Here is a 19,409-nt window from a genome sequence, read left to right as displayed (position 1 = left end):
CAATTTTTTTCCTTATTTTCTTTCTTCTGATTTCCCCTTCTTCCTGTCCCCTTTTCACCAGATAATCACATCTAGCCCCTCTACATTCCCTTAAACTCTCCTGAAGGAATGTCCTTCATTTCCCTAAATAGCACACATTTCAGTGAAAGTGAAGGTAACAGGAATTAGTAGCTGTCATCTTAGAGACATGTTACTTAGTATGCTCTATATTAGTCTGGAGAGCTGTAACACAGACAGGACAAAGAGAAATAACCATAAGAAAAATATTATTGACAACTACAATTGTGTCAAAAAATTGGTAACTATAATGTGCATCTCTTTGTAAAACCTTTCCTTTTCATTAAATTAAAAAATGACTCTATCATCTGTTATAAACTAAAATGTCACATAAAATTTCACACTATAGAAATATCTTCTATAGTTTTGATATGAATATAGAAGGTTAATGAATGAAGCAAACCACAGGCAATGACACATGAAATTGCTACTATATATTATTTTCAAAGCTGAGCCAGATCTATATATAGAACACAAGATATTTCAAAATGAATGCTATTTGTTGTCTTTGTAATTTTACAGAATATTAGAACATTAAAAAAACCCTAGCAGAAGTATCACATGTTCATACCAAGATATTATATATATGTATGCAGATGTACATATGTAATCAGATTTTAAATAATAAATACTAAATTATTTTAAAACATTATAGAGCCATACCCCCACACCCCTTTTCTAACAGTAAGAAAATAATCAACCTGCATGAACTGGAATCAGATTCATTTTCTTCTTCACTAGTGCCATCATCCACTTCTGGTCTATCCAGCCAATGTGCACCGCCACAATCTTCTGCTGTAAACTCAAATGCAGGGACTTCAGAGGTGGATGCCATTGGCCAAGAAGGTGAATTCTGAAAATCCAGTTGGCTGGACCTTCGGTAACCAATTGAAGCCAAAGGCAATTGTAGGCTACATGGATCTAAAAACTTTCTCCCACCGTTTGCTCCAGTCTGTCCTCGGTTCCAAAATTCTCCCTGCTGGCTGTCAACTGTAGAATTAGGAGATGATGCTTGATGACCAAACCACCTCCATCTGATTTTCAAAATCTGTTTCACATCAAACTCTTTACGAGAACCAGACATCCTCAGAGAAACCAAGTGATCGTCTAGGCAACGGGCAAAAAGCACTGCACACAGATTTGTGCATCCAACCAAGACAAGAGAAGTATATGCCCTGCTGTACACAACAAAAATATGTAAAGGAAAATAAATCACATTCATATATATATCTACAATTACTTTTATGCCAATATATCAGATTTTAAAGAACAAAGGATAATGAATAAAGATGAAACACGGTGGAACATTCCGTTCAATCAGAGCAAACTCTCATCCACCTATCCTGAAGCAGCTAGACCACTTTCCCGGCTCTCCTTTCCCATACTGACCATTAGGTCTCACAAACACTGACAGCATTCATTAAAGTCCTTTCAAATGCAGAACACCACCCCCTTTTTCTTAAACCACAAATGACAGAGACAGAAAACACTATCCCCGTTGCAGTATCTCAGTCTCTGCTGCTTAGTATATTAACTCTTTCATTGCTGAAACAATAAATGTATTCTATAGCATTTCCCTTTGTACTTAAAAATAATCACTTTAAAACTAAAATGTTTCTATTTCTAAACTAAGTCCCTAAGTGAAATACCACAAAACAAGTTTTTAAAAAAGCATTTGTAAAATTAGATGAGTTATGGTGATTTTCCAGGTGTGCTCTTTGGATGGGGAATGAGGAGGAAAGCGGAGTACAAAGGTGGGGCTCCAGACTATTGCCTTCACCTCTATCTTCTCCCTTCAGAAAACAAATGGATCTAATTAACACAGTAAGATCCTGGGTAAGATTTCACTCGGATAAAGAATAATGAGGAGAATAAAAAGTTTGAAAACTACAAAGGATCAAAATGTAACAAATACTCTTTTTCAAATAAACTGAGGCCAGGATTTCTCTATAAGTAGAAATGGGCCACTGCCAGTTAGTATAACATCCAAATTTCTATGACATTACTTAGGAAAAGGAAAAGTGCGGCTCAAAAAAGCTACCAGGGACTGAGATAGGACTATTGGGTGTACAAGTGCCCTAATGGTGCCCTCTGTTGTTAGCAAAACAAACAATGGTTTGAACATGGTTACAGTTAAGGCAAATTGATAAAGCAAATACAAATAAACTCAAAAATACTGAGTAGTTATTGTGAACAATGCAATCTACTAGGCACTGTCAGGGACACAGAGATATATATATCTTGGTTCCTAACCCCCAAAATAATTAAATCTAGCTATTGAACCAAATACAAAATATTTGATAAGGTAAAATAAGAAACATTAAAATGCTGCAATATTAAAGTGTGATCTATCAATGCAGAATTTGAGTTTTCAGGGTGCTCAGTATTTACTCCTTTATCAACTAATTCCATACAAAAGGCAATGCCTATCTAAGCTGACCAAAAAACAAAAACTACTTTGGAGGCTTACAAAAATATTGTGAGGTGTCTATCTTAACCTCACACAACTATTTAAGAGAATACAAATTATTCAGAGAAACAAGAATGAGAAGCATAAAAAGCCAAGTACGATTTCATGCTAAATAATACGGGAAAAACCATACAAACTGTAAGAAAGAAAGGAGATATCAGGATGGCAATGGAGTGGTATGGGCCAGTTTCATTAGGGAGAAGGCTGCTAAGAATAGTAAAACGTTGTTTAGGTAGAATGATAGATTTCTACAGAAAAAGATTCTAATAAAAGCATGAAGTGGGCATATCTACAAGGAAGAAGTGGGAAATAATCAGTTTGATCAGCCAGCCATACCAAATTAATTTTAAGGTGTAGTAAGAGATAAAGTTAGATGAATACGATGAGATAAAATGCCTTGAGCAAGCAGCAAAGACATTATTGAATGGACTGTTGAACAGGACAATGTTTTAGAAAATTAACTTGGCGGTACTGTGCAGGACGCATTAGAGAGTGAAATGACACTTTCCCCTCTCCTCTCACCTTTGTCAGACTCCTTCTGATCAACATCCTTCTAACTTCACTCTAGCTATCCAACTTTATTTCTAACCATTTTCCAACATAGACACACCACTTCATTGGTCAAGGCAGTCTACATTATGGTGTTCCCTCTTTTATAACACTGTTTGCCTCCCAGAGAAACTCTGGTTTAAAAAACACACTTCATCCTTCAAGGTTTAGCTCAGGCACTATCATCTTTGTAAACACTTCAGTTACTCTAAGTAGCTGGTTCTCAACAAGGGAAGCATCAGCCTGCTCCTAAAGGCTTCTGGAAAATAGGTGGTGGTGGTGGTGGTGGTAGATTTTTAGTTGTTGGAATGACCAGAGTGCTATAGGCATTGAGTGTGCAGGGGCCAGAGACAGCAAACATCTGGCAATGAAAAATGATACCTTTATTTTGCCAATCCTCCTCCACTCATTCCCATGGTAATCATTGCTGACGCCAAGCTTGGTACATATAGCCTTCCACACCTCTCTCCATGTTTATAAATCATGGACAAACTTATATACACATATATAAGAGATTTACTATTGTTATACGAGAGATCATATTGTATTCATCTTTTAGCATTTTGCTCTTCTCACCTAATTTTATATATACATGGAAATATAAATTAATAATCTTTTTAAGAGTTACATGATATTTCATTACTGTAAAAAAACCAATTTATTAAACTATCTCCCTGCTAATGGGCATTCAGGTTGATTTCAGGTTTTTGGGTTTTTGCCATTAAAATAATGTTGAAAGAAACATCCTTGTGAGGCTTTTATATCTACAGAATTTATTGCCAGGAGTGGACTTGCTGGGTTGAAGGTATGTGCATTTTATTTTGTTTTATTTTAAGACAGAATCTAACTCTGTCACCCAGACAAGAGTACAGTGGTGTGATCTTGGCTCACTACAGGCTCCATCTCCTGGGTTCACGCAATTCTTATGCCTCAGCCTCCTGAGTAGCTGGGACTACAGGCACACACCACCATGTCCAGCTAATTTTTTATGTTTTTACTAGAGACAGGGTTTCTGGAGTGCAGTGGCGTGATCCCGGCTCACTGCAACCTCCGTCTCCCAGGTTCAAGCAATTCTCCTGCCTGAGCCTCCTGAGTAGCTGGGATTACATGCGTGCACCACCAAGCCTGGCTAATTTTTGTTTTTTTTAGTAGAGATGGGGTTTCACCATATTGGCCAGGCTAGTCTCAAACTCCTGATCTCAAGTGAGCGGCCCACCTCGGCCTCCCAAAATGCTGAGATTACAGGCGTGAGCCACTGTGCTTGGCCATATTATCTTTTTAATTTTGGTCATTCTGACAGGTGTGTAATGGTATCCCATTTGGTTTTCCTTTACATTTTCTTCATTATTAATGTGGCTGAGTAACTCTTCATGTTTATTGGTTATTTGGATATCCTCCATGAAGTGGCTATTTAGGCCCCTTTTTTTTTTCTATTAAGTTATCAATCTTTATCTTCTTGATCTGTAGTTCTTATATTTCTGATATTTTCTTTACAAAAATATGAAGTAAGCTTAAACATTAATGCCTTTATGGCATGAAATTCAGCATTTACTTAAATAACACTTTTTTTTCTGTTCCGACAACTTTCACCAACAATATAAAATTGTTTTGCCCCAAAATTTATCCAGCTCTGATGCCAAGTATTTCCCAGGAAAATTATTTATAAACGATCAATACGTGTTAAAAATCATTACATTATTAAATTATCAAAATGGTCTTCACTGACTACTCTCTGTAAATTAGACTCATCATTCACAAGCCCGCTGACCCTCCTAATTTTTTTCATAGCAGTTACCACCACTTGGCATATTAGATGTTTATTTGCTTATTGTCTTTATCCTCACTACAAAGTAAGCTTAAGTGGGGCTTTGTTTTGGTTATCACTGTAATCCCAGCACTTAGAATAGTACCTAGGAGACAGTAGGTGCTCAATAAATATTTCTCTAATGAATACATAAATTATTCAACAATTATAAGAGCTATAATAAAATCCAACAATTATAAGAGCAATAATAAAAGTATATACTTATACTATTTTTTAAATTATAAAATAAAGAATCTAATTTTAAAATTACAGACACATTTACCTTGGTGACAAAATATATATATATTTTTTGAGACAGGGTATCACTCTGTCACACAGGCTAGAGTGCAGTAGCTCGATCTCAGCTCACTGCATCCACAACCTCCCGAGCTCAGGTGGTCCTTCCATCTCAGCCTCCCAGGTAACTGGGACTACAGGCACGCACCATCACATCTGGCTAATTTTTGTAGAGCCAGGGTTTTGCCATGTTGCCCAGGCTGGTCTCGAATTCCTGAGCTCAAGTGATCCACCCGCCATGGCCCCCTAAAGTCCTAGGATTACAGCCACGGTGCCTGGCTGACAAAATCGTACGGTATTTTTTCAACTTAGGAGAAAAATCACAATGTTATTCTAAGAATTTCTTTTTTCTATTCATTCTTAAGGCATAAAATTCTATCACTTGAAATCCAATGGCTAAACAGATGTCTTTTCAAATGGACACACTTTCTTCAAACTAATTACAAAATTATATTCTATACCTCTAATTTTATAACCTTGCTTTATTTCAGGTCAAACTTGAGATACAAAAGCTCACGTATTATTTAAAATAGATAATATGTGTCAATTATGAATACATTTTTCAAAATGTAATTAAAGGACCCATGTGCAACTTCTGTTTCAAAACTGCTCAAATCTTGTCGGTGAATTTAAAAGATGACACTATTCAGTATTACAATAGAAACACTGAAATGTCATTAAGATAGACTGAAGGTGAGCTCACTTCAACAGTGTGGCTTTTAAAGCTATGTCTTCACTCAACTTAAATCATGGCTATTTGGTAACTAGTTTATATTAGTAATCATAATTACATCAATCTCTCTTCACATAGAGTTTTTTAGATAACAGTATTTATGGCTCATCAATTTTAATAAATCTATTTCTAAAGTTTTAAGTGTGTGATATACACTGCATTAAAAAAATCAAGAATTTTACCATACTAACCCAGCAGCTCTCACCTCTCTGTTTTTCCTCAGTTATAAAAAGAGTAAGTTGCATTGCATGATTTTGAAGCACCCTCCAAAGTTTAATAATTCAGGGATACTTTTTAAGCTTTGTCAAATTAGGTCTATCAGAATTTGATTTAAAATATTTGAATATTAGTATAATTCTACCAACATGTAAATTCCCTAACACTTAAAAATGTATGATGGTGGAAAATTTCAGTTATTTACCCTAAAAGATTTGAGATCTATTTTTACTAACCTTGACTTTAATTCTAGAAATATACCAGATATTCTGTACTGCTTCTCCATTCTCATAAAAAGCAAACATTAAAAATGTAAAAAATATCCTGTATTTCTGTAAATGCAACAAATCTTTTGTTCTGTAAGCAGAACAGAATGCAAAGATAAGGAAACAGACCACAAAAATCAATCAGGACAGGGACCACTATATCCTTAATAAACTGTACAGTGCATGGTATTTAAATAATTTCTGACTTTAAATTTTAAAAAATGAATAAATTAATGGCACAGCTCTTGACTTGAAAGATTTTAAAATCCAGCAACAGAGGGTCTTGAATGAAACTCTTACTGAATTAAGAAGAGGTAAGTATGTCCTTTATTTGGTTGAAGTTGAGGTTTTTGAGGTGAGGATTTACAGATAATATCTTAAGATTAATTTGGCAATGGTGAAAAATGGATTTACAAGGGAAGATACCTCATAAGGAAACAAATTAGAAAACTCTACCATGTGAGAGGCACAGCTCAAACTTGACTGGAAGCAACAAGATCTGAAAGGGCGGTAGAAGTTGAAGATTTTACAGAGACCTTATAGGATGGCTGTGGCAAATGGAGAGGAAAAAGTCAAAGATGACAGCATTTTCAAATTTGAGTGACTGGAAGAAGAACACTAAAATTAACATAAGTAAGGAGGTAAGGATATTGTTTCAGGAGGATTGAGTGCGGCTTTAGACATGTTTGGTTTTAATTATATATCAAGCAATCAAACAGCTAGGATAGGACTCTAGAGCCAAAAATTAATCTATTTAAGAAACCGGAAATTTAAAGTGTGAACAAGTGAGCCCTGGGTTAACACTGGTTATCTTTGGTTATGTTTGTATTCTATTCACTCGATACCACAAACACATGGCACCAAAATTTCTTCTGTAATAAAAAAAACTTATAGTTTGAAATTCAAAACTAAGATTTCTAGCACCATGTTAAATCTTTCACTTTGTTAAAAACAACTGGGAAATACTTCTAATTTAATTGGTAAATGAAAATTTTAAAATGTCAAATTTAAATTCAGGCCGGGTGCAGTGGCTCATGCCTATAATCCCAGCACCCCTGAGGGTGGATCACTTGAGGTCAGGAATTCGAGACCAGCCTGGCCAACATGGTGAAACCCCATCTCTACAAAAATACAAAAATTAGTCGGATGCAGTGTAGTTCCAGCTATTCAGGAGGCTGAGGCAGGAGGATCACTTGAACCTGGGAAGTGGAGGCTGCAGTGAACCAAGACTGTGCCATTGCACGGTTGCTCGGGCAACAGGGCAAGATTGACACAATACACACACACACACACAATTTAAATTCAGTTGTATTATACCAAGAGATCTGGCTCTACAAACCACATGGTAGACTGAAAACTAAGCAGTCAAGAACTTTGATATATGCTGAAAACTGAAGATGACTTCATGGTAAAAGCCATGTAATATAGGGATTTTATTTCTTTGTGTATCCTAAATAAATCACTGTAATATATACCTATAAGCATACGAGGGAAGATCAAGAAGAAAAAAATCAAGGCAAAAAAAGTAAATGGAGTAAACTTTAACCTTTAAACTAAACTATGTCCCTTTACCATATCACGTACAATGCAGGAACTGACATTAAATTTAAAAATTATAATACAGCATGACGAAGATACACACAGAATGCATACGATAAGCTAAGATATAGCAAGGCAAGCTTAGACAGCTGCAGAGGTCAAAGATTTATTTCCAGTCAACCTGGAACTCTGAGTACAGTGAAAGCCCCCTTTTCAGATGAAACCTATAGATGGTCCACTAAAGAAAAAAGTCAATAATCATAAAAATAATAAATACATTCCTTTAAAGATGTTATTTTAACTTGAACATATACATGCACATTCATTTGTAAATCTTTTCATATAGGGTTAATGCCATATATTTGATAGGGGTCTCCTACTGAGTTTGGGTCCTTTTTCTTGCATAAGCTGTACCCACAATGATCCATCATCTATGATTTCCACTTATGGTTTCTATAAATGGAAACAGAAGTTAAAAGCACTTCTGAAATAATATGAATACAGAATCCATTAGACCAGTGGTCTGTCCACCACAGGAAAAACTTGTGCCAGATTGTAAATTAATGCATCGCTTTCTTCAAGGAGAAAGTCTCACCATGAAAACAAAACATTTGCTGAACCAGTGTGCATTAGTTTGCCTCATGTAGTTAATTAATATTCTAATGTGCACTCCTTATATCCTTGAGGACCCCTAGTAGTCTGAAGACCAGGTAGCTGGTTGATGGCCTTTGACAGGCCCTGCTTTAGACTTTGATGACTTTTTCCCTAGTCTCTTACAATTATCCAGCCTTTATCCAACTTGATAGAATTTTTAAAATAACTCATTTATATAGAGGCATCCCAAAGCATTCAACTTAATTTTCATAGGAAGAATTATCTTTTCTTTACACTTTCATCAATTTACATGTTTACTAATGTTTTATAATTACTATAACAAGTATAACTGTTAAAAACAGGTTTGTGAATAAACAGAACCAACTTCTGGTAAGTACTCAATTCAACGAGTAAGCAGAGATGTACAGGTCAGCTATGGAGCTGCCTGCTTACCCATGAGTGTTCGGTTGGCCCATGGTATCAGTAAGTACATTTTACAGCAGAAGAGTGTGCATCAGGTTAGAGCTGTAAGTCAGTTCAGAAGCAGTTGGTGGAGAGCGCTTCTGCTGTTATTTTCCCACATTATCACTTATTAATGGTAGCCTAAGTGACACAGCAGAAAGAGCCTGAGTCAATAGCTAAGCCACTCACCAGCTAGCTGTATAATTTGGGCAAATCACTTCACCTCCTTTGTCTTCAGTTCTCTCTTCAGTAATAGGATTAAGTAAGTGGCACATCTAAGTATTGAGTAACGGTCAGGATTTATAGCAGCAGCTACTATCTCTTAAGTGCCCAAATGAGCACAATAATATATAAAATACTTTACACTGACTGGGGCATTTTGTTGTCAGAAAAACTCTGTCCAACAGGGGTCATTCCTGCCCCCAGCCCACCACTCCTTATAGATGAAGATACTGAAGTGAGATTAATTAACCTGACTTAATACCTATATCTGGTGAGTGGCAGGGTCCAGGATGGACCCTAAAAACCATATACTTTCGAATACACCATACTGCTTCTTGCTTTCAAAGCAAGAAGTATTCTCATTCGCTACTCAAAAATACCTTGTGAGGCAGGTAGAGTAGTTGTGCAAATGAGGAAGTAGATTGAGAGTATAGTTGACTTGGACAAGGTTAGATGTCTGGTAGAGAGTAGCAGAACAGACAAATTCTTTGCCGATAATATCTGACCAAACTAAAAGCAAGTAAGGCACAAAAGGCAGCGGGGAGGGGGAACAGAATACCTAAGGAACACATGATTTCTTAAATAAGAAGAAACTTAAATTAAGTTCATCGCAACTGCAGTTAAATGCCAAAATGACATTTATTCACCAAGTACAAGTGCCTCACAGATTTCTCCCTACTTTGCTCCCTCCCAATTGCTGCTGCTGTTTCTTACAAAGTACTGGCCCACAGTAACATCAAAAGAATCGTTTTATTCCACAACTACCTATCAGTACTGATACCTGGTAGTAAAGCAAGGGACATTTTAAAACTCAACTAAATTAATATTATATAGCCTTTATTTTAAGCTCACCTGTAAAAGTTATTACAGCTGATACTACTATGATATAACAAAATTGTTACTTTTGAAAACATTCCTTCAGCTTGATGACTGGTAAAACACAAGGTTCCCTTGCTATCCACCCCTTAGATTTTTGTCAGTGTTAAGTACATATTTGCTGTGCACAAGGAAGAAAACTGTAATATCATTAAAAAAAATGATGGAAAACCACTGCTAAATTCTTGCCTGATCCATTACAGTTGGCATGTGCTGAGACACCCAATTATCTTATGTGCCATAAAAAGTAACAATCTGGATAACCACAAATTTGTTTTTTACTGACTTCAACCAAATCCAGAAGTGTTTCTGTCTTTCACGTAGCTTTATGGTGATGGAGATTAAAAAAAATTTTTTCTGAAAAATAATGAATCAGTACTCTCCAGACACAAGTATAATCAATTAAAGTTGCCTGGGCTCTCTGATCACATAATGAGCCAATCACAGATCAACTTGATTCTGCTGTAGGACCAATCCAGATTTTGTAAATTATCTATTTTTGTTAGAACAACATAAGTCAGGTAGGGAAAGGGTAGTAATGGGCAGTGAAAGCAATAAAGAGGAGAAAATGTGAAGCACTATTTCTCAACTGCTCATAATTAGAAATGGTTAATCACTACAAATGTTAATTAAACCAGTTAACCATTAAAGAAACTGCCTAGCTTGCCCTAAAACTAGACCCAAAGAAAAGCCACCAATAACCTGTTCAATAATTTAACTACAGCAAAAAGCAAAATGAGGATGTTAGTGGTCAAATGGAGATTAGTGGAGATCAGTCGAGGCTAGAATTTCTTAGTGTTAATCATGCATTAGATTAAATCCAATGTTCTTAGGAGGCACTTCAGAGTAGTCCTCCCAAACTCCAATGGGGGGAAAGAGATGACAAATAAATTTAGGACAAACTGATTCAGGCCTCTCCAAAGAACCATGCAGAAACCAGGCCAGCAATTCTAAACTCCTGCGGAGCATGGACTTGTGTATTCCTTCTTTCTGCTTATCAGAGAAATAGCTCCCCAAAGAAAGGCAAATATTAAGCAGAAATGAACCAACCAACTTCAAGTCTAAATCCTCTCTTATTCTCCATGCTATCGCCAAAGTAGCCTTCTAAAGTGCAATTCTTGACTACATCACTCTACTTAAAACATTTACTTTTGTTTGTTTTTGATCAGCAACAAGATAAATAAAAGCTAAGATCTTTAGCATGGAATTCAGGATTTTTAATGATCTAGTAGTCTTTGCCTGCCTTTCCAGGCTCACCTTCCTCTCAACTTATTTCACTTTCTCCATTATAAAAAAGAGTAAATGGGCCAGGTGTGGTGGCTCATACCTGTGATCCGCAGCCCTCTGGGGAGGCTGAGGGGAGCAGATCATGAGGTCAGGAGTTCAAGACCAGCCTGGCCAATAGTGAAACCCCATCTCTAGTAAAAATACAAAAAATTAGCTGGGCGTGGTAGCGGGCACCTGTAATCTCCACTACTCGGGAGGCTGAGGCAGGAGTATCACTTGAACCTGAGAGGCAGAGGTTGCAGTGAGCCAAGATCACACCACCACACTCCAGCCCAGGTGACAGAGCGAGTCTCTGTCTCAAAAATAATAATAACAATAATAATAAATTTAAAAAGAGTAAAAATACACTATATCAAAATAAGCAAAAGAAATATTATAGAATACTTCTTAATGAAAGGCACTGCAGATAATACAAGTATGAGTAGAGTTAAGCTTCAGTTAACTCTTTTGGCTCTGTTCCCTGGCCATCTGTAAAACTAGGTACCTCAACTGTTACTAGGTAACACTACTTGTAGTAAAAATGATCCCTGTGATTAGTAAATTTGCATCAAGACTCAAGAACTATAAATGAACCATAAATACCTCATAAGGAAGCTATAGCTTTGACTTCCCTGTGATGGCTCTTTTAATTAGCATAGCTTTTACAGAACCCTGGAAACTCAGTCTATGGAGTTGTGTAAGAGACACTGGCTCCTGTGGGACCTGGTTGTTTGTTTGTTTTTTCTTTTTTTAAGCTAAGGCAGCTCCTGCACCACCTAGTGTGAGCTTCCTCTGAGGTGCTGCCCAGATGGCTATGAGCTGCCTGCGTGGACTGCTGTGAAAATCACTCCCACTGAGGAGGAACATTTGATGCTGCCCTGCTGGCAAACTATGATTCCTGTCTGATAGCCTTCTGAGTAAACAAGCTTTCTGAATTTGAAGTTTAGTTAAACCCAAGAAAACCCCTTCATTTGCACAGAAACAAGTGTCTAAGAGTCTGAATATGACATTCCAGATATTCTACAATCTGAATCTAATCTCATACACAGCTTTTACTCATATTCTTTTTTTTTTTTTTTTTCTGGGAAATCCTCTTCAGGTAACATATACCATCTCCCCATAGTTAATCTCTTCAGCCACTGATGAAGTGAAGCTATGGATATTTTTCAAACATGAAGAAAGGAGATTATCGCATAGTTTGAAAATGCAAGGGAATTCTGCTAGCGAAGCTACATACACGAGTCTAACAGAAAATGATAGAAATTTATTGAGAATAAAATTAGATTAAATTGGTGAAGAGATATGATAATAGCATGTTAAAATGTAAAATGTCCAGATAAAGAGTGTCTAGGAGACCAGTTTGGATGGAAGAAAAGAGCAGAGCTAGGTAGTATATTAACATGTGCCGTTCTTCCTGCATTATTACCCATGAGGAGAAGCCAGGAAGCTCTGTATCAGGATCAAAGCAGATGACTTATAAGAGTTAGACAATTCAGTCAATCCTTACCCTGGGAGAGGAAGAAGGGATGGATGAAAGGATTACAATGGAGATGGCATTTGCCAGTGTTCAGGGAGGGAATATCGTAGTTACTTAAGTCAGATCCAGTTATACCTTCTTATCCTGATTATCATAATCAGCCTGTCCCACTAGAATTTGCAAGCTGATGTTAATTGTGTAGAACTTTCCATGGCACCTCGGTTTCTTTGATTGAAAGCTATTATAACTGCCTCTTTCTCTACTACAAAGTTGTCAATTACACTAATTTGTTATACCTTAGAGTCAACTGCATTATTTCCTAAGTGTGGTGGTTAAGAGCTTACAAAGACAACGCACTTAAAAATTTTTAGATTGTCTGAAATTGCTAAAGCCTCTAGTTTCAAGTTCATAAACTCTTAGATTAAAACATCCATGTAACAGCAAAATAGAGAAAAATTAATCAATAGAGAAAAAGAAGAAAGAAATACATGTGCAGAGAGAGACACTAGCAAGAAATCATATAGACTTGGAGAGAGAGAAAGTAGCCCTAGCTCCTAGCTTTCTGTTATTGGTGCCAGTTGCTTTGAGGCCCAGCTGTACTTCTTGCCCTTGGACTCTGATACAAACTATATTCCTTTTCTAACGTAACATTCCTTTTGCTTATGCTAATTTAAGCAATATTGTTTAATTTGTCATGAAATACTCCTTAAGTCCAAAAAGGCAGAGAGGAACAAAGTGTAACAGTTTATATATTTAGTATTTTTCACTATTTTATATATGTGTGTATACACATCATTTACATACTGTAAATGATGCCTTAAAGAGAAAGGGAGAGAAAACTCAAGTATAGCTATTTTCTATTGTGATTGTAAACTCCCCACTTATTTATTTATTTATTTTTGAGATGGAGTCTCACTCTGTCACCCAGGATGAAGTGCAGTGGCGTGATGTCAGCTTACCGCAACCTCTGCTTCCCGGGTTCAAGTGATTCTCCTGCCTCAGCCTCCGGAGTAGCTGGGATTACAGGCGTGCACCATGATGCCCAGCTAATTTTTTTTGGAATTTTAGTAGAGATGTGGTTTCACCATGTTGGCCAGGCTGGTCTCGAACTCCTGACCTCAGGTGATCCGCCCACCTGAGCCTACCAAAGTGCTGGGATTAAAAGCGTAAGCCACTATGCCCGACCCTCATTTATCTTTTTATCCTCACAGGCCTAACACAGTGCCTTATACACTTTTATTTATTTATTTATTTATTTATTTATTTATTTATTTATTTTTGAGACAAGTCTTGCTGTCCTGTAGGTTGGAGTGCAGTGGCCTGATCATGGCTCACTGCAGCCTTGACCTGCCAAGCACAAATGATCAATCATCTCACCTCCCTACCCCCGCCCCCAAGGAAGCTCAGATTGGAGGCACATGCCACTACACCCAGCTAATTTTATTTATTTTTTGTAGGCATAGGGTCTCACTATGTTGTCCAGATTGGTCTCAAAACTCCTGGACTGAAGAATTCTCCCACCTTGGCCTCCCAAAGTGCTGGGATTGCACAGTCTTGAGCCACTACACCTGGCCCCTTATACACATTCAACAAATGTTTATTGAATGGACATACAATTTAAAAAGAATGAAATTCATTTGGCCAAAATAACAAACTTAATTGTGAAGTTCTCAAAAGCATTTCATTTCAAACTAATAAAAGACGTTCTTTATAATTCTCATTAGCATAATTCTGTTTAAACACACTCACATACACAAAGAAATGCTTTCTATTTTCTAAATAGAATACTGTACTGACATATTTGGCTTTTGATTTATTTAGATTCTGTGTTAGCTCATGGGACTCTGAAACCTCTTTAGTAGTCATTAAGACGGTTCACAGACTATTCCAGTTCTCCTCTTTCTGGGCACATGGTAGAAATGCATTTCCCCATCTCCTTGAAGTTGGGTGTAGTCAAGTGACTTTTGGCCAATGAAATAGCAGTGGAAGTTAAGTGTCACTTCCAGACAGAAGCCCTGAAGAGCCAATGTACACCAGGCGCGGTGGTTCACGCCTGTAATCCCAGCACTTTGGGAGGCTGAGGCAGGTGGATCATGGGGTCAGGAGTTGGAGATCAGGCTGGTCAATATGATGAAACCCCGTCTCTACTACAAATACAAAAATTAGCCAGGCATGGTGGTGGGCGCCTGTAATCCCACCTACTCGGGAGGCTGAGACAGGAGAATCACTTGAAACTGGAAGGCAGAAGTTGCAGTGAGCTGAGATCATGCCATTGAACTCCAGCCTGGGCAACAAGAGTGAAACTTCATCTCCAAAAAAAAAAAAAAAAAAAGCCAATGTAAAATCACCACATCCTTTTCCCTGTCCTAACAACTGCGGAAGCATGTGTTGAGATACAGCCTCCAACAGCCTGAGACTGACCATTTGTAATGGAGTTCTCTTGCTGACCTGCTTCAGCATGTAGTATAACAGAAAAAAATCTTTGCTGTTTAAAATCAATAGGATGTGAGAGTTCTTTTGTTACCACAGCATAATCTATCCTGCCTGGTATACTCAGCAAACCCCTTTCTCATAAATGGAGTGAAGCAATGAACAGCTCTGGCCCTCTATTTTCAGAATGGTATCATTTTGTATAGCACTATCATTTAGAGATTACTTTGGAATGGAAGTGCCCCTCATTATCCAAACTCATCATCCGAACACAAGAACCGAATGGATTCTGATAAATTTTTGGACCAACACCTCATTCTCTCAACTCTCCGTACTTGCCATCTCGAACTCTGGAACCAAATACATTTGGATAGGTGCAATTCCTTGCCTTCCATACTCTTGCCACCTGCACTCAGGAATGGAGTAAATTTAGACAGTGAAGGATTCTTGATACATTATTTCATTTGTTCTCTTAAAGCTGTTTTTCTACTACCCAGTACCCAGTAGATTCTCAACATTTATTCCATAAATGAATTTATGTGCTCTCATCATTCTAATTTTACAAATAAGGAAATAGATTCAGGGAGGTTCATCAACCTGCTGGAAACAACCCTGCACATACAGCAGTGACACAATCCCAGACTTTCTGGCTTCAAATCTTCGCTCTTTCCACTCTGTACTGTGTTCTCTTAGGTTTCTCATAGCTATGGAATGCTTATGATTTGATAGTAAATTAACAGTACAAATAGTGTTTGTGATAAAAAATGTCAATCCCATATTTACATCCAAGAATAAAGTCATTCCTCAAGGACTTCAACTTGCCTATGCCTAGTCTAATTCATAGACACTAAGTACCCTGAAGCACAGAAGAAGATGCCCTAGAGGTCCTTCAACAGGCAACTTGCAGAACAATGAAGAAATGTGAAAGAATTCGGGGGAAAGTAGTGTTCTCCTTTGCTATACAGTATGTTAAAATCCCGACTTTTAGATTATCTTCACTTTGGTCCTTACCAAATTGGCTAACTTCAACTCTTTGCTTTCCAATTCTCATTAAACCTCAGTTGTAAGAAATACTAATGAAGAACTGCCTGAAGAATAGATAACTCATCTTTTTTTATTTTTAGAGATGGAGTCTCACTCTGTTGCCCAGGCTGGAGTGCAGTGGCACCATCTCAGCTCACTGCAACCTCCACCTCTCAGGTTCAAGCGATTCTCCTCCTTCAGCCTCCTTAGTAGCTGGGACTACAGGTACGTGCCACCACGCCCGGCTAATTTTTGTATTTTTAGTAGAGACGGGGTTTAACCGTGTTGGCCAGGGTGGTCTTGAACTCCTGACCTCAAGTGATCCACCTACCTTGGCCTCCCAAAGTGCCGGGATTACAGGCGTGAGCCACCGTGCCCAGCTAATTCATCTATTTTTCTAGGTTCAGTGGTCCTCAATTTGTGTTACATAGTCATATAGATTTGGAAAATATTACAAAATACATCCCGCTTTAAAACAGCAACTTGAACATTAGTATAGTAAATCTCCAAGAAATTCTGTAGTAAAACCAATTTTCTAATCTAGTTATCTCAAACTTACTTGAGCTCAGAATCTTGTTGCAAGAAAGGAAATATTTTCTCATTCCTTAGAACACAGTTTGGGAAATACTGTTCTAGATCATTCTAAATGTTATAAATGGATCAAGTGACTCCACTCCCTCAGAAAACTTATTAACAGTTTTATCACTCTCCTGTATTGAAAAACACTGTCGTGCAAAATTCACTATTTTCCTTAGGGGCGTTTTAAAGATATTGTCAACTGCATCCCATATCTCCTGTTTTCATTAGGGCCCAGGAGGAAAATACGCCTCTCAGGCCTCATTACTGGAAAACGCCTTGGTTAGGGCAGAACTGGTTTGTTTCTAATCTTGGAATTAGAAACAAAATGAAACTTTGTTATTTATCTTTTCAAGCAGGGGTCTCACTATGTTGCCCAGGCTGGTCTTGAACCCCTGAGCTCAAGCGATCCGCTCGCCACGGCCTTCCAAAGTGCTGGAATCACAAGCGTGAGTCACCGCGCCCAGACAAAACAGGCTGAAACTTATGTTGTTCCTTTTTCTCTTTTTACCTAGCTCCCAGGAAGCCCAAGGCCCAAACTGTGACTCATCTCTAGTACAGGATCTTTTAAATAGGAACTTGGTATTATCTTTTTTCTTGACTTTGTGTTCTTCTTTTCCTGCTCTACCTCAATTTTCCCATTTAGTTTGTTTTATCCTATGGTACTACATGGTCGCTAGATTGCTTCAAATTTATAGTTTCTGGAACTATATATTGTACATATTGCATCTTCTTACAATTTCATGTTGATTCTGCCCTCCCTGCCCAATTACCCAACAACGTCAGTGTATTCATCTTTGTGTAAAAGTATTCACATAAGTCATAACAAGCCAATAGGACATACACATTCACAATGCTGTCAAATCTGTAAATGCTGAAAACCAGAAAAAAAAAAAAAAGTCATGATTGGTTTTTTGCCGCCAGAGGTCTAATAACCAAAAAGAGTTATTAAACTGTTTCCTAACAGGAAGGAGAATCAACATTTATTTAGCACCAGCAGATGCCAGGCACATAACAGCAGCTCATTTTTCAAAGCAAGCAGGAGGGGCATCCGCACATCTAACCTCTGGAAGAAGACACCAGAAACAGAATATTGGGAGGGTGCAGGAGTGGGTGGGGTGAGCCTGTCTGCCCCTTTTGTACCTTTTGAATTCTGTGAACTTGTCGACTACTGAAGAATATTTTTGAAAATGAAATGAAGCGATAAAAAACGACAGTAACGCTTTACTCTCTGACATAGTAAACTTTTTCCGCCAGCTTCTGATCCCAGAGCATGCACTGAAATAAATGCCTAAATGCAAAAGTTTCACCAGGCACGCCGGGTCTCGGGAAAATGAAGTCCCCGTCTTATTCTCCACACTCCGGGGGCGAGGGTATTATTTAAAAGAAAAGCTTAAAAACTTAGGTCAAAATTGCCTGCAAGTAATAAGGAGAGGAAAAAAAAAAATCCGAAATGGTTTCCAGTTTGTTTTATTGGCAGGGACAGTCCGGGAAAGCAGCAACGTGTGCACCGCAGTCCGCTCCTCACTGCCGGCCACCAGCACCGCGTCCACAACTTTCTACAACTCCAGGGCGGCCCGGGCGCCGGCTCCCGCGCTCGGGGGTGCGCAGCGGGGAGGCCGGGCCGGGGTTCGAGCCCCGGGCGCGGTGTGCGGAGGCCCCCGTCCGGCCCAGCCCCTCCGGACCCGAGGGCCTCGCAGCCGCCTCCGGGAGGGGCAGCGTCTTCGCGCCCCGCGCGCTCCGGGAGGCCGCAGCGGGGCGTGAGAGTCGCGTGGGGGCGGGGAGCGGGCCCTGCCCGAGGCGGCCCCCTCCCCGATGCCGAGAAGGAAGTCGCACTTACCGCGTCGGGCTCCGGAGGCGGCCGTGGGTCACGGCGGGCCGGGGCGGCCAGGCGGGAGGAGCGGGGGAGGCGGGGGCCGGGGCCGGCGAGCTGAGTGGGATGCTCGGCCCCTCGCGCGCCCCTAGACCCGTCCGGGCAGCCTCATCCCCGGCGCCGGCCGGCCCGGAGCGAGCCACTCCCGCTCCGTCAGGCGGCGCCAGGCCGGGAGGTCAGAGTCCCCGGGTGGCCCCGGAGGGGGCGGGCGAGTAGGTGGGGGTAGGGGACCGGTTAGCCAGTCAGTCCCAGCGCGGCGCAATCGGCTGCCCGCCCCGCCCCCTCCCGCCAGGCCCCGCCCCCTCCCCGGGTCGCGCGCCCGGAGAGGCCGCGGCCGCCACTGCCCCGCCGGGGGTTTCTTTGCTCTCCTGCGCGGCGTGGGGACGGCCCGAGCCGGGGAAGCGGGTGGGGGAAGGGGAGCGTCTGTGGCAAGAGGAGCTAGTGGGGGAAGGGGACGTCAGGCTGGGCGGGGCTCTGGCGAGGAGGGGGCGTGGCGTAGAGGACCTGACAAAGATTCTGGTTGTTCCCCGCCCCTTGAAACTGGGGTTAGGGGAATTCCTGGGGGTGGAAGTTAGGAAGAGGTCCCTCTGCAGGGCTGGAAGGCCGTGAGAGAGGCGGCCTCTGTTGTCTCAGAGCTTAAAGGGAACTCACTAAGACTCGCCTCCCTTCTCCAGCCTCA

General features: G+C 39.7%; 1 protein-coding gene across 10 annotated transcripts in view; it reads right to left on the bottom strand.

Moving 5' to 3' along the window:
* Window positions 1–19,143, bottom strand: part of KLHL5 (kelch like family member 5) — an 80,494-nt gene extending 61,351 nt beyond the window's left edge. For 3 of the 10 annotated variants that reach the window (XM_003832178.5, XM_055111281.3, XM_008957569.5), the window contains exon 1: window positions 759–1,432. In XM_003832178.5, the coding sequence (XP_003832226.1) occupies window positions 759–1,279 (521 nt within the window). In that variant the 5' untranslated portion in view covers window positions 1,280–1,432. Of the gene's footprint in view, window positions 687–758; window positions 1,433–18,697 lie in introns of those variants that run through there. The other 7 variants (XM_063603518.1, XM_063603519.1, XM_063603520.1 and 4 more) reach the window with 7 other exon arrangements.
* Between the last annotated feature and the right edge of the window lie 266 nt (window positions 19,144–19,409).

This window comes from Pan paniscus, chromosome 3 (genome assembly GCF_029289425.2).
Source record: "Pan paniscus chromosome 3, NHGRI_mPanPan1-v2.0_pri, whole genome shotgun sequence".
Taxonomy (NCBI): domain Eukaryota; kingdom Metazoa; phylum Chordata; class Mammalia; order Primates; family Hominidae; genus Pan; species Pan paniscus.
This window is presented reverse-complemented; position numbering and strand designations above follow the sequence as displayed.